Genomic DNA, 16,107 nt, shown 5'->3' with positions numbered 1-16,107 from the left:
GTCATATGAAGAGGAAGAAAAAAATAAAGGACACCGGGGGCAACAGATTAGACACAAACATAAGACACTGGCACTTGGATATGAATCTTGAGTGGGCACATGCCTTGTGGATGGTCGGTTTTTAGCTTCTATGACTGCACGAATTTATATGAACAGTTTCAAAAATGTAATCAACTTCAGTCCTTTCATCTGCTTGTTTGTTGGAATAAAAAACAAACACCAAGTCTTTGAGCAGCTTTCACAAACTCTCCAAGTCCTCCCAGCTCAAGTAAGGATTGATACATGCTTGAAACGTTTGGGAAATTGGGTTCCCAATCCTTTGGAACTTTGGTTTTTCTTTATTTCATTTTAAGTAATTAGCATGCCAGCTTTAGGTTTAGCGTATTTACTAAAGGGTAATTCTGTGATATGCAATTTGTGTGCATTAGTGTGAATGTCTGTGTGAATTAGTTTATGCAGACTGATACAGAAACTTAATGTAAAAAAAAAGGGGTTATTATTAGAAAGAGGAAGTTAAGACAAGCCTTGTGTGGATTTACTTATTATTGTGGGTTTATTGTTATATTTATGTGTTGGTATGTCCAATAAATCTTTCTATAAGTGAACGGTTAAAGGTAATATTTGCAAATCTTCTAGTACACTATATCAGGTTCCATTTCTAATTCCAAAAGAAGTATAGTTTACAGAGGTTAATGAATTTGGGGAGCGCACATTAAAACAGACAGTTGTCAAGAGGGCGCTACATACTTTTGGTCCCTTGAAAAACCTCAAAAAACTGTAATTTAAGAACATGCATAAAATCAAAAGAGTTTCTCTTTATACGTGTGTCTATGCATGGATCATAGCCTAAACTACCGCTTCAAACAAAAAGTTTGTCTCATTTAAAAAAACCTTAAGTTCACACTGAATGAACATATTCAAGGCTTAGCGAGATGAAAAACAAGGAGAAAAAGGGAAAACCAATCGAGCGCCACAATCTGAGAGACCAACCTTTTCTCCCAGATTGCGGTGCCAACAGATCAGCTGCGAGGATGTGCTATATTAACATTAAAGTCTCGGTCCAACAGCTGTGTAAGAGAGTCTGACTGCCAGGTGTTCGGACATCGTTAAGATCAAGATCTGCCAGCCACGTGAAGAGACAAGTGATTGAAGCCTCGGGGTCTGTGAGTGTCTCTATGGGCCAACAGTTTCCTCTGTGTTGTGTTGTGTTGCCATGGAAACCCTACATGTTCAGGGATTTATGTATGTATGGGGCGCTCATGGACTAGGATGGTTCATGTTTCCTGGGGAGGAGCATTCCTACAGAGGAGGTTATGACGTAAGGTTCCCTGCTGAGAGGATCCGGCTGCTGACGAAGCTCCACCAGAAGTAGGAGACCTCCACTCCTGAGTGGTGCAGGTTCGGGTAAGATAGTGGGGAAAGTTGCTCCATAAAGTGGATATCATATGTTTCAAGTTAAGAGTGGAGCTCCAGCCAGACCCTTCTCACTACGCCAAACATATGTCGTTGGGTCGACGTAGAAGCACACACCACACTTCACTCCTGGGGTCCTGTTTACATCATTGTTCCTTCAGAGTTGTCCTGGTCAAGTGTCCACTTCTAACAATAATCGCCATGATGTAAAACTGTGTTCATCTATAAACTATTGTTTATGGATGGAGAGATCTCCTCGTATTACTCTCCATGGTGGTCTTCAGAGATCTGCTTTTGAAAGACATGCTTCCTGTCAGCAGCTGCTTCGCAAAAACACAACGTAAAAATTCAACATTTTAAGTGTCTTTTTGTTCTTCAAAGTATATCCGAACCACACTCCCAATCCGTATTATGGACTCCAGATGTGCAACTTACTGTCGCCAATTAAAGGGGACCTATTATGGCATCTAATACCTATTTTAAACAGGCCTTGAATGTCTTAAAAACAAGCTTTTGATTGTTTTTGCTAAATAAATTAGAAAATTTTGCCTCTGAGCTAGGGCTGGGCGATATATCGAGATTTTAATATATATCGATATATTCTCAAACGCGATATGGTACGAGACAATATCGTTTATATGGATTTATTTATTATCGGGTTTTTTTTCTGATTTTGATATAGCTTATTTTGTGACAAATTGACTTGAATGTTTTATTTGAGATTTGCACAAATGTTTTGTTATTTGCACAACTGTCAACCTGTGGAAATGTCTGCCTGTTACTGTCTACATTGTATTAATTGCAGTGTATTTTAATTTAATTGTTATGCAGGAAAGGGAAATTTGTTTTATTTTATTCAAGAAGCATTTTTATTCTATATATGCAGGCAGTTTATTTTTATTTCATTTGTTTTATACATTTTGATATTGTGCAGACCTCTGTTAAGAAAGGTACCTGTGTGACATTTGGCACGAGGCTTTGTATTAACACTGACTGTTTTTTTAAGGGTTTGCCTCAGAAAAAAATTAAGCTAACAGAGATGCTATGCTATAATGCTTTGGGGGAAACCCCAATTAAGGCACAGAAAAAATATCGAGATATATATCGAGTATCGCCATTCAGCTAGAAAATATCGAGATATGACTTTTGGTCCATATCGCCCAGCCCTAATTAGAAGTGTCTTTTTGTTCTTCAAAGTATATCCGAACCACACCTCCCAATCCATATTATGGACTCCAGATGTGCAACTTACTGTCGCCAATTAAAGGGGACCTATTATGGCAGCTAATACCTATTTTAAACAGGCCTTGAATGTCTTAAAAACAAGCTTTTGATTGTTTTTGCTAAATAAATTAGAAATTCAGCCTCTAAACCATGTCTATATCTTCCCAGTCTCTAACCTCCTTCTCTATGCAGGATTCTGAGTGGGCGGGGCTATGATAATCAGGCACTGTGCTGATTGGCTGCCTGAATGACGGGATACACCGCTACGAAAAAATGGCGGAATCTGCGACCGGCGGAGTTACCGTGTCCTAACTGCATGCGATGCAAGCGAGCGTCAGCGACAAAATCAATTCCATTGCTTTATTTTCTATTGGACTGTCCTAACTGGCCGTGAGCAACGCGGCGCACCATGGCGCGCCCTTTTGAGCTGAACATTTTCTTCATGTCACTCGCGTTGAAAGCCGGTTGAAAGCGCTGTAGGAAACGGTCATGGATGAGGAACGGCTGATCCAGTTAGTTGAAATGATAAATTATCTCTATGATACCTCCTCATTTCACTACAAAAACCTTGATAAAGTGGCAGCTGGCTGGAGGGAGATCGCCAGGGAGCTGGAAGTTTCTGACCGTTATTTTTGTGTGTTGTCTTTCTAACTCCATTCGGTATCTCAGCCTATAGGAGAGCGCTCTCATGCGGTCGAACTATGGAAGCTCCAATGACACTCCGTCTGTCAGAGACAGACCAATGACAGCAGTGACAGGAGAGCCCGCCCCTCTCCCTTATATTCTCACTGCCGTCAGTGCACGACATTCAGAGCTTGTAGTGTAACTACAAGCTTGTAGTGTAACTACAAGCTCTCCTCAGCCCAACCAGATCTGTCTCCTGCTGCAGCTCACAGACGAGCCGTTAAGGACGTCGTCGCCGAGCGCAGGACTTCGGCTCTGGATCTGGAGTTGTGCTCGTCGGAAGATGCAGCGGTGATGGTGCTGGTGGGGCGGTTTAGTCCGCCGATCATCAAACGTCTTTATTCCACCAACTACTTAATATTAATCACTTTTCTAAGCAAACGGCGCTAACGCAGTTCAAATAGCAGGTGTTATCCGCCCCTTTAATCTGATTGGTTTACGTGTAAGTCGTGTTTTATCCACTGCTCTGCGTCTCCCACGTGGGGTGCGCTCTTATGATTGGCTGAAACAAAGGAAGACATCTGATTGGTTGTGAAAATACGTGTTAAAAAAAAAAGTATTTGTGGATCGAGTCACGTCAGAGGAGTCTCAAAAGTCACACGCAAATCCAGCGCAGCTCACAGACAAAAAACGTTTGTAAATCAGGTTATATTTGTGTGCGCATCAAAAATACATTTGTATATCTTGTCTTACGCATTCTGTGCATTTGTGAAACGGTGTGTGCATTTGCGAATTAGGAGAGTGTTCTAGCTCCATATCATCTGGGTGGCTGTACAGACACTGCAGAATTTGGTTGCTTTCCTCCTTCTCTGAGTTGGCAGGCTGAGGGGAGACCACTTTATATATGTTAAAGCAAGAAAAAACTTGTTTTTCATAATAGGTCCCCTTTAACTTTCATTGAATTGTGAGTTTATTGCTTTACTTACTTTCCCCTCCAGGGCCGTGAACATTTAACTGTAATAGCATTTGTTATCAGCGGAAGTACAGAGTGTTCAGCTGTAATTGGGACTGAGATTAAAGTCAGATTTTTTTAATGGAAAACGAATCCAGAGAGCCAGTTACTTTCAAATGGTTCTCAATCCTTGTCCCGCTGCTGTAATCTCAGGTGATTAGTCAAAAAGAGCCATAAATACTAAATAAAACGATCGTCAGCGCTCGAATGCTGAAACAATCAGCCTTTAATCAAAATTTAAATAAACACTACATCTGCAAATTCTCTTTTGGAAGTAATTAGGTTTAGAAATTACAGGAGCTGCTTTATTTTGCTCGCTGCTGTAATGAGACGAAGAGTCTTCCCTAATTTCAGTGTGATTGTTAGGCTGCAATAATTTAAACAGAGCCGTAGCACGTGTTGCTTTTCATTACAATTACAGGTCTCTCGTCCCAGTTCTCTCCCTCACACCCCTGTGTTGTCTCAGGAGACAAGCGAGGGAGCTGTGAGGATGACTAGAAGTGTTTCCTACGCACTAAGCTCCTCCGGAGGCCTCCTTCTCTCCTCGTCCTTCAAAGAGGATTTAAAGAACGGGTCACATGATAGATGTTGGCCACAACGTTAATTTGTCGTAACTGAGCTAAGATGGACGCGGTCTCGTGGTATCTCAGTTTTGCTTCTTTTTTCCCATCCATTTGCAGCGTTTTGGATTAACCCAGCTTGAGCAGTCATCTCCCGCCAATTTGGCAAAGTCCAGCAGTCCACAAAAAATTAAATAATGGCTTCAAACAGACTACAGAAAACTGAAGGGTGAGGTCACAGGGTTTAATCCAGTTTTTTTTTTCTTTCTTTTTTGTGAAAAAAGCACTGATCAGGTCTGTGTTGGAGCCGACTTAACATTTCAGTTCAAAACTGGAATGAAAGTGATATAATCCAATGTTGCTAAAATGTGACGGATATAGTTAAAAGTGCTATAATCTTTCTATGTTTTGCCCCACTTGTGTAACGTGAATGATTGTCTTGTTTGGGTCAGTAAGGGGTTGTTCTGACTGTGAAGAGAACTTCCAGCCAGAAAGTGACGCTGGGGAAACCACATCCCGTCTGTTGCGTCTGCTCTGTCCCTCACAGCGACCTCTCAAACATCCCAAGAAATTTCATGCCACAAGCACAACAGAAGCTTGAAGCTTGGCGCGGTCGTACGGGGGAAGGTCCCATGTGCTTTTGCGTCAGTTCTGCAGACAGGAATATGTGTTGAAAGACCTCGGTGAACTCAAGTCTCCCGCAGTTTACATTCTGCAGTGAAAACACTGCCGTGTTTTCCATTTGTCCTGTGGCTGTCTAGTCTACATTATGTCCTCACTGGTGTAAAAGACACAGTGCTTTCTAAGAGTAACTTTGCATATGGTAAGATTTACGGGCTGCAAACATGACGGCTGAAATTGCTGAGTCCTATTTTCTTGCATTTGCAACAATGGACTTGTTATGTGCATCATGAAGCCTGGATGTTGTTTTGTTTTGTTGTTAAGACTGCATTAGTTCACCAAACCACCAGCCATTGGTTGTAAGTTTCCACAATTTGACGAGCGTTGATCTATTGGTCAGGCGACGTGTGGATTATATTCCTCTCTTGAACAAAAGCTGCTAATTACTGAGGACGTCTTAAAGGCTTAACAATATAGTTTTATTGAGCTCCTATGTGATTAAGTAACAAAGATAAACATAGTTAACAATAAATGATTCTCAATAGAATGTGATCGATTCAATTTCTGTATTTTGTTTGTTGTGTTGAATTTTATTGTTGCTATGTCAATTTGTTCATAAAACAACCTCCGTCTTTAAAATATATGTGTATTCAAGGCCAATGGAACCAAAGGATGTTGAATCATTAAACCTATTTCTTTTTATAGAAGTGAAACGTGTCTCAAACAACAAGTAATAACGTTAATCGGACTGTATCTCCAACAGACCTCTGACAACTGCCCAATAAAAGTGGCCATACTTAGGGCTGTCCAAGTTAACGCGTTGACGACGTGTTAACTTAACGTCCTCTTAATGCCGACAATTTTTTTAACGCACGATTAAAAAAAAAAAAGGCACAAAATTTCTGGCGCTCGTCGGCACCCGTAGCCTGAGGAAACGTATGGTGGATTGAAAGATGGAGAATGAAAAGGGAGTTTTGAACGGCTTTCAAAAAGATGCAGATGGGTCGCTGGACAAGACTAAAGTTATTTGCATGTCGATTTGAAATGAATTACCATCGAAGTACGTCGAGTCTCAAATACCACTTGCAGTAAAACACACGAACAGAGAGCGCCGCGCCGCTCCGCCCCCACCCCTCGTCAAAAGCAGACAACGCTGTAGCAGCTTGCAAAAAAGGACCAGTCAAATCAAACTTTATTTGTTAAGCGCTTTTCTTACAAAATAAAAAATGCAACGCAAAGCCCTTTACATAAAACATAAAACTCAATAATGCCCCTGCACACACACACGCGCACAGACAGGCGCACGCACACTGCGATTCGCATGAGTTTATGGCTGAGCACTGAGGATCAGGTGAGGAAATGGCTGCATTTTATAGGCTGAGTTACTCCCTGCTGTTACATGTGCACTTTATTTGTTTGTAATTTTGTTTTTGTATCCCCCTGTTTTGATCCCGCTTAGGAGAAGGGGATATTTTTTGAGCCTTTTATTTTCCTCCATATGTTTATGATGCATATGGTTTATTGTTTTACATTGAGCTGCTTAAAAAAACAAGGAGTCTTAAGTTAGTCTTTACAAGTGTAAAGTTGGGGACTACATTGTGTTTGTATTTATGAAGGAATGTTACATTCAGGTCAAAAGCTTTTTTTGTGGAAAGTTGAATAAACATTTGCATAAAGCAGCATATTTGCCCTTTCTCAGGTTGTTAACAGTATTAAAAACATAAAAAAAATACCTTGAGGTAATTTAGAACAGCACAAAATGTGTGAATAAATTAATCGCAATTAATCACATAGTTAATTACAGAAATCATGGATTCATTAAGATTACAAATTTTAATCGTTGGCCAGCACTAGCCATACCACGCCGAAATCCAGCCGTGTCTTCTGACCTATTTGTTTCCTCTAGAGCAGATCAGCACCACCAACTAGGACCCACAGTTACCGGGAGAGATGCGTCCAGAAGATGACAAGAAAAGGCAGAGCTCATTCTTTATTATCACTGATCCTGTTCAGTACGAGTGTCGGATCACATGAATGTCCAACACCGATGCAAGGTTTGAACACCATCAAAGATGAACTCAGATCCATCCATCACTCAGGCTGCATTTGTAGCTGACCTGGTGACACTTTCGTCCACATTCGCTTCGTATTTTGAGCATAAAAGCATCGCCAAACAGTTTTGTCATCACTCCTGTGATCCACTGCTTTAATCATCTGCACGATGAATGCACTCATTCTTGCTCCTCCATTGTGCCTTTGTGTAATATCAGTTCACACCAGATTCATTTAGTTCTCATTACACCTCGGTTGCTACCTCCTCAGGTGGAACAGAGGCGTAAAAGCCCTGAAACAAAATGCTACATCATCATTCTGCTGTTGACACATCACAGAAAAAAATAAAAAAAGAAGAACTTCTATCTTCCTGGTAATGTGTCTCATTTAGGATGGATGTGTTTGTCCCCCCAACTGGCAAATATTTAGGACCTAACACACTGGTCATGTCCATACGCACTTACATACATGTGCGCACAAATTAAACACACACACACACACATATTACAAAGAAAGATTTTCCCTATAAATTGGACACTTTTTGGTTTTTTACTTTTTAAAATCATTGTGTGGTCCATATGAAATATCTGTGTTGGTCAAACTGTTGAGGAGATTTTGTACAGCAGCTCCCTTTCCAAACAAGCCTACCCTGCTGTGTTCACAGCAGCCAGTTTAAGGACCAGAAAGCGCCTGTTCTGAGATCTGTCGTGCAGTTTCATCCCATCCACCTCGCTCTGATCTGATCTCATGTCACACAAGCGTGCAAATCTGAGGCTTTCACCGAGTGCAAAGTGCTTCATCTTGCAAGTATGTAAGTCAAAACAAAGCATGGTGGGAATGAGCTTGACCTACATGAAAAGATACGAGACACTGTATGCCGTAAAACACTCCAGCTCCACCGTCTGTCAGCCTACCACATGGTAAATGTCCTTCGTACTGCTCAGCTGGCCTTCATAAGCTGTTCCCACCGCCTGGAGTATTTCAACATGTCCAGCCCGTGTGAAACTCAGAAACCCATCCCGTTGAACCCCAGTGGAATAATCAGTCTCAACAGTGGCCAAGTGCTAAACTCATGGACTATTAATTGGCAGCCACCTGAATAGTGGCAAACAGTGAGAAACAAAATTCTGTCACTAAAAACACAAAATCACTGCAAAGTGATTTGGCAGGATGAACCAAAAATAGCTGGCCGCATTAAAGTTTATGTTCATCGCTCCTGGAGCAACACAGGACATCCTGTTATTCATCATCTAAACCCCAGAATACCATTAAAGTAGACATATTAAGCTCTTTTTTGTCAAAGGTTGGCCAAGTATTCTCAAAATGTATGTCAAATGTTTTGATCGAAACACCACAGAGATACAGGACAAAAGCTCCTGTATCCTGTATTAGGGGGATGAGTCAGCCTCTTCCCCCCAGGTGCCTTTTGTGAGACAAAAACACTTAAGACAGCAAATACAGCATCATGGGAAGTAGCTGGAATGAGGTCAACATGTGGAAACTGGATCATTTTACTCTGATGTGACTGTACAGATACAGGGCGCCGCAAGGGGTGTGTGAACCGTGCGACCGCAAGGGGCCTCACGCTATGGGCCGTTTTTTTTTTAATTAATTTATTTATTTATTTCCTTTTTTCCCTTATAAATATCAACAGTCACATTCCATTACGTACCTAAATGTGTACTAGTCTGTGCATATCAATAAATATATGTGCAATGATGCACGTGTCTGTTGTTCAATACAACTGATCAGACCAAGCGCAGACACAAGCTGCTCTGATCCAGATGGGTGGAGTTGGAACAAACTGTCACACAATGTCGAGAGAACGAGACAGATTCAGGAAATTTCCATCAGGGGATGAAAAAAGAAAAAAACTAAAGAAAATGGAAGAGTTTAATGCCTCTCTGAAAGGCTCGTTTGATAAATCTGTTACAAAAATCACCGATGCGACCGGGTCTCTCCCGTGGGGCCCCGCGTCGAGGCAAGCCAAATGATGATGAGGCAGGGGAAGGTATCCAGTATTTTGCTAATTGGAGAGTTAAAATTGCGCATATAGACACCCGATCCGACCCAAAAAACCCAAAAATTTCAAGGGCCCCCCCCCGGCCATTTCGCACAGAGCCTCGCAAATCTCCCAGACGGCTCTGTACAGATATGTTCAGATATGAAAACCAACCACAGTGACAGGCCAATGTCACGTCAGAATTCAGCGTATTTGGTCACTTCAGAAAATCACACATATGCCCAGCACAGTTAAGCAGACTGAACAATGGGCAAGTCAGCTTAAACATTTATAAAAGAAACAACAGAATCTATTGATGAGGGGATGGGAGCAGCAGAGGTGAATGTCAACATGCACCTCTGCTTTGGACATTTATGTCTCATGTAGTTGAGTCTGTGGCCCATGTGCAGAAGCTGAAGTAACTTAATCAGCCATCCCAGGTTCAGACATGACCTTTGTCATTCACTACATGCCATTAAAGCAATCTTGTCGGAACTCACTCTACTAAATTTAAGAACAAAAATACAAAAGAAAAAGATGCATGGATGAGACCATACAAGTCTTTAAACACTGTCTGGATTGACCATTTTGACATTAGTTGCATCAAATACATACACAGGGAACCAGACGAAGACACACCTACAAAAGCACTAGAACCTGCCGGTAAACCAAGCCTGTGGAAATATAATAATGATAATAGAAGTTCAGACTCACCCTCAGACCAGGGAAGCCGCTAATCCCGATCCCACCAACAGGCCCCTGTGAAACATCGGAGTTATATATTCAGCACAGAAGAACATTTACAGAACAAATACAGTAAAAATTTATATGGCAACATTTGAAAAACTGAACCTGCTGAATGAAAAGTATCTTAGCAAATGTATATCTTAGACCCAAGATTCCTCAATATAATTGTTTACTGAACAAAACTGAAGAATCCTTCATTCATAATGCCTGTGTTCAACTTTAGACTGTACAAAACTGGACACTGAGAGGCCATGTCCACATCGGCGTGTTTACCTTCACACACAACACACACACACACACATCATATATATATATATATATATATATATATATATATATATATATATATATAAAAATATCATTGTTTTTTTTTTTCATAGTTACACCTGCCATCAGGGAGTTGGACCTTTAAAAATTAATGTTTTTAACACTGCAGACTCCATTTCAGGCAGTAATGAAACTGTTATACTGTAATGTGGATATACAGAACCAGAATCATTTGGAAACAATAGCATAGTTGTATAGTTTGCTTCATGATTTGCTGGTCTGGCTCTTTTGGATCAGTCTCAGATTCCCCAAACTTTTATAATGTGATTTAGTATCAGCTTTAATCCAGACAACATCTGCAGGAAGTTTTCACTCTTGCATGCCCACATGGGTGACCACCTGATGTCATGTTGATGGGGATCTTTTCTGATATGGAAATGAAACACTAATATGGATAAAAGTTGGCGTTTTACGGCAGAAAACATACTAACTTGGACAAAGCCTTACTGACGGGGCTGTGGACTTGAACAGAACATTTGGCTCATGAGTATCGTCTGTCATGCTGTTAATGTTCTTGTATAAAACAACATGAGAAGACGTTTGTTGAAATTGAGTCAAAACATCTCCACAAACATAAAAGAAAAATCATAATAAGTATTTAGAATGTGAATAAGATTGAGTTCACGGAGACAAAAAGAGTGTAGTCTGTCACTCAGAGGACAGGACGAATAGAAAGGAAGGACACAAAGATGCGGAAACTCACCTCGTTGCCATCCGGACCAGGAGGTCCTCTTTCTCCTACATCACCCACCACTCCCTGTGAGACAAGTGCATCCACATTTAATATACAAAACATGAACCCTTCATTTGCACCACTTAAGTTAAGTTTATCACTTCCTTTCAAATGTTATGCTATGTTTGTTGTCCTGGCCAGTCTTGACTTTACATATGTTTAACTGACATTGTATATCCTCCAGTTACATGAACAAGGTATAAAACTGCTGCTTTAATAAATGAAACAAGACTGGACACGTGTTAGCCAGACATCACCGTTCCATTACGAATGTTTAGATAAAATAGACATTGGGCTTTCTGCCCACTTGGCAACTTAGACACAGAAACTACACCTTATTTTTAAAACATTATATTTATGAAGGGTGAGGGCCAAGCCCAGACATTCCAATACTATCTTAACCTAACAGTATTTTTCATCACCAGCCTCTATATGTATACACACATATACATACACATATTAGTGACAGAAAACAGAGAAAAAATTGATTATTACGGGTCTTCCTTTGGGGCCACGTTTTCCAGCAGGACCAGGAATGCCCTAAAAGAGAAAAACAAGGGAAGGTTAACTAAAACTGTCTGTTTAAAAAAAGAAAAAGCAAGGAAGTTAATGGAAAAAGATTACCGGGGTGAAATGACTCGATTTCCTACCACTTAAGGTGGAGTGTGTATTTGTATCTTGTGAGTTCAAATATTCATTTTATCCCCGAAAAAATACAGCCAAGCCAGTCTGCTTTATATTATTGTTTGGATGATCCTATACGCACAGGCTGTATACAGTGTATTATCTTTAATAAAAACTAGGAAACTAAATCAGGAGTTATCACATGAATTATATCATATCTAGCAATTCATGATAAAAACATACAGATAATGACTTCCTTGAGACTGAAACCTGAAAAGAAAGACATTTATGACATCATGGAAACACAAATCCTCCCACTGATATCTTAGTTTTCTTCAGCAGCTCAAATGTGCTTGACGTTGAGTAACTGAGTCAACGTCAGACAGATATCTGGCGTGCTAAACATCCAGCCATTCGACATCTCCTCATTCAAAGTAGAGCCAACAACAGATGAGGACACTGAGTGACATCGCCGCGAGGACGGGAAACCCAGGAAGCGATGGGGAGACACTGTTTCATAGCACTGAGCACGGTATGAAGAAGAAGAAACACAAGATGGCAACCAGAAAAATGTTAGATTCAATTGTTGCCTCAACAAACCATTGCACGATAGCTTGCATCATTAACTTCTTCCCTGAGCCTATTTTCAAATAAATAACTCCTGTTTCACTGGCAGTTATGCAGTATTTCAAGTCACATCTATCAAATGTTACTTGTGCATACTATAGTACTGGGATTTACTGTTGTTTGCACCCAGTATGCAAAAAACTGCAAACATCTTTAGTTCATGGAAAAATAACTGGATGGTATGGAAAGGAAATGTTTTCATTATGCATCCATTCAGTCTACATCACATAGTGCATCCCATAATAGAAAAGGCCCTACACAGGAGCCGGTTACAGCTTCCAGCTATCCCGTATCATAATCATTTTGACTGTGCCATACAACGTGCCCACATCGACTGCGATACCAATATGTGCAATAAACACAACGGTTGGGGAACCAGTTGGGCGACTGCACTGCATCCAAGACTCACAACTACAAGACAGCAGGTTGTGTAGTCTGAACAGCACAGCGATGCGCCAACACAGAAAGTTATGGAGAGTGAATGTGTCTTAAGTCTTAAGTTTCATGTGATCCAAATGTGTTTTCAAATTTATTAAAAGTATCACACAAATAGTTCAGACTGTCCTGCCAGAAAGCCCTGGTTTTTCAGTCCAGTTCAAGTGATCGCTTTATATAAACAATACTGTGCAAAAGTCTTCAGCACACTTAGTCCTGTTATTTCACCAAAGCTTATTTTACAGTCACTTTATTTAGACACAAACAGAAAATGCAGGGAGAATATTGGAGGTAGACTAATCAATCAGTTGGCCAATCATTGTCTAAGATGGGTTTTTTCGATGGTCAGCACTGGCGTAGAAAAATCCCTATCAGTGGAACTCTAAATAACATTTACGTAAAAAATAAACCCACGCAATGTTCAGAGCAAAATGACTCTACAAGCAAAAGTCAGCCCTGTGTTTTGTTCTGACCTCCCTCAGAACTAAACAGTTAACTCTTTTTAAAAGGTAGGGTAAGTAATTCTAGGTGATTTTTATATTCATATTCATTGAAGATATCCTCTAGTGTTTCATCTTTTGTAGAATTTCTGCTTTAAACATCAGCAGAGAAAGCCTCATCCCGAAATGTCTTACCTTATCTTTAAAGGGAGTGTCTGATACAGATGTTTACAATGAATCTCTTATGATTTTATAATTGCAGTTTTAACTACAATTCTCTTTTGTTTAGGTTTAAGTGTAAAACTTTTCTGTATATTTTAGTCTGTACACTAAAAAAACTGGAGAATAGAAATGGAAGTCATCATAACTTTGGTGAATCAACAAGACTCAGGAATGTCTAAGACTTCTGTGCAGTGCTTTCGCTGAGTTAACAGAACAGATATTGTGTTCGACTTATGAACGGTGATTATGTCAGCCGCTATCAGATTTACAAAATCTGCATCGTATTACTGCAAGTAAAGGCATACTAACAAAAGTTTAACAAAAAAAAGGCAAATGGTAAAAAGACAAAAAGACAAAAAAGCAATTAAAGATCACTCACTTTCTCTCCTTCCAGCCCTGGTGGCCCAGCAACACCAGGAGGCCCAATAAAACCCTGAAATAGAGAAAAATGACAAGTCATTTATGAAACAGTTGTTAAAAACTTATTTCACAGTAGTACTTGCAAATCCTTTCAAGTTAAAATTATTATACACTGGTGGTGATATTATTTATGTAAAAAAACTGGAGAACAGGATTTATTGCTCACCTTGGTTAACAAGGGGCATCTAGGAGCAATTGATCATTTCCACTACAATAATATAAAGCAGCTTGAATTTCTCTTTTTTTTTGGATGGAACAACCTTAATACAGTCAGAATCAGAATCAGAATCAGAATCAGACTTTAATGACAGGGTTTGAATACATCAAACAGGGAATTTGACTTCGGATGCACCAGTCAGAGGAGATCATGCACTTATGGGACTTTAACTACTCTACATGTATTCTTTGGACCTCTGAAATATGTGTAATTGTGACACTTCTGCATCCAGTGGGAAGAGCTGCAGAAAAGTATCTTTAATCATCTGCTATGAGTTATTTTGTCCCAAGTGCACTCGTTTGTGTTCTTTGTTCAAAGTGTTAACAGGCAAAGTCTGGCAATTACTGTAACTGATAGATTAAATGATGCAGTTCACCTCATGAATATTGTGCTGTGCACTGGAGCTGTGTTCTACTGAATAAAACATAGACAGGATACATGCCCATGAGTCCAAGGAAAAGCCCTGGGTCAGTTATTGTAGCTGTTGAGCCGTTATAAGCCCAACGATAAAGATAATATCAGCTGCAAATGAAAATCTACCCCATTATTTTTCTATATTTGCTTACCCCTAGCCAGGACCAAAGGGTCTGGGGTAGCCCAGGACAGGTCGCCACTCCATCACAGGTCCACATACATATAAAACTTGGCGTTTTGAACTTTTCCAGTCTGGTGGTGAAACCTGCATTGCTTTTCTCTGCATTAAGATATTCATGTGAGTTGGGTTGGGATGTAATTGGTATGTATGAGTCACTTGTGCGCACCGTCTCGCCCTGCCTCGGTCTCTCACGCACACACTCGCCCCCCAACCTTATCAGAGCTCTATCTGTCTCTGTGGCTCCTGTTCACCATGCCAGCCTCAGCCTGACACGGTAATCCCACCTATCCTCTTTCTCCGAGTTGCCACGCTACACATAAAGTCCTTTCTCTCAGCAGCTCATTTGACCCCCCTCCCCCCCCTTCTTGTCTTTCATACTTTCTCCCGCTTGTTTCTCCCCTCTTTTCTACATCCCCCTGAATTTGAGGATTCCTTTCCAAGAAAGGAAACATAGTAGGTTGAAATCACCCTTTAAAAAAAGAAACCCATACCAACCCTCACATGGGGTATCTCATGAGGCAGTATGGCTAAAAAAAAAAGTTTTTTAAAAAGCCTCCTGATCAATATCTCTGGAGCAAAGCAAAGGGTCTGTCACTGTATTAATCCTTTCAGGGAATAAAGACTTGCTGGTAGAACGTATACTTACGTTAACACCTTTAGGCCCGGGTATACCTTGTGGCCCAGCAGAACCCTGCAAGAGAGAAGTTGTTAAAGAGGGAGCCATGTAAACCGTGCAAGGTCACTGCAATTCATGTCTTGATATTGTATAAAACAACACTGTTTACTGTTTAAATCAAGATTAAACAACAAGGTCATGTGAAACAGACTGCAGAAAGCAGAATTTATTAGCAGATATCATGATTTTGCTCTATTTTGCATTGTTGGTATAACAAGGAATAATCTAAGGACTAATGAAGGAACAATTTTTGTGTTTTTCACTGCACCTGCCTGCCAGGGTAACCTGCAGCTCCAGCTTCCCCAAGAACTCCTGGTATTCCCTGCAGCAAAGAGAGAGGGAAGCATCGATAGAGCGAGAGAGAGAGAGAGAGAGAGAGAGAGAGGTGAATGAGTAGGGAACGGGGAGATTAGCCGGATGGATAAAGTGAAAGAGGAGAAACGCAGACCTCTACCAACACTGCCTGCAGGAATAAAACAGGCACTGTTCACTCCAGACTACCTTGTCGTCCGACAGTAGACAAGTAGGCAACCTCC

At 40.5% G+C, this 16,107-nt stretch overlaps 1 protein-coding gene across 1 annotated transcript in view; it reads right to left on the bottom strand.

Annotated features, from left to right (window-relative positions):
• The window catches only part of LOC133458602 (collagen alpha-1(XXIV) chain), a 130,872-nt gene that overhangs the window by 67,943 nt on the left and 46,822 nt on the right, over positions 1-16,107 (bottom strand). Inside the window, exons 9-14 of the mRNA XM_061738670.1 lie at positions 15,840-15,893; positions 15,542-15,586; positions 14,043-14,096; positions 11,811-11,855; positions 11,286-11,339; positions 10,223-10,267 (exon numbers count right to left, since the gene is read on the bottom strand). Of these exons, the coding sequence (XP_061594654.1) occupies positions 10,223-10,267; positions 11,286-11,339; positions 11,811-11,855; positions 14,043-14,096; positions 15,542-15,586; positions 15,840-15,893 (297 nt within the window). The remainder of the gene's footprint in view (positions 1-10,222; positions 10,268-11,285; positions 11,340-11,810; positions 11,856-14,042; positions 14,097-15,541; positions 15,587-15,839; positions 15,894-16,107) is intronic.

The sequence above is a fragment of the Cololabis saira genome, chromosome 13 (assembly GCF_033807715.1).
Source record: "Cololabis saira isolate AMF1-May2022 chromosome 13, fColSai1.1, whole genome shotgun sequence".
NCBI classification, from domain to species: domain Eukaryota; kingdom Metazoa; phylum Chordata; class Actinopteri; order Beloniformes; family Belonidae; genus Cololabis; species Cololabis saira.
This window is presented reverse-complemented; position numbering and strand designations above follow the sequence as displayed.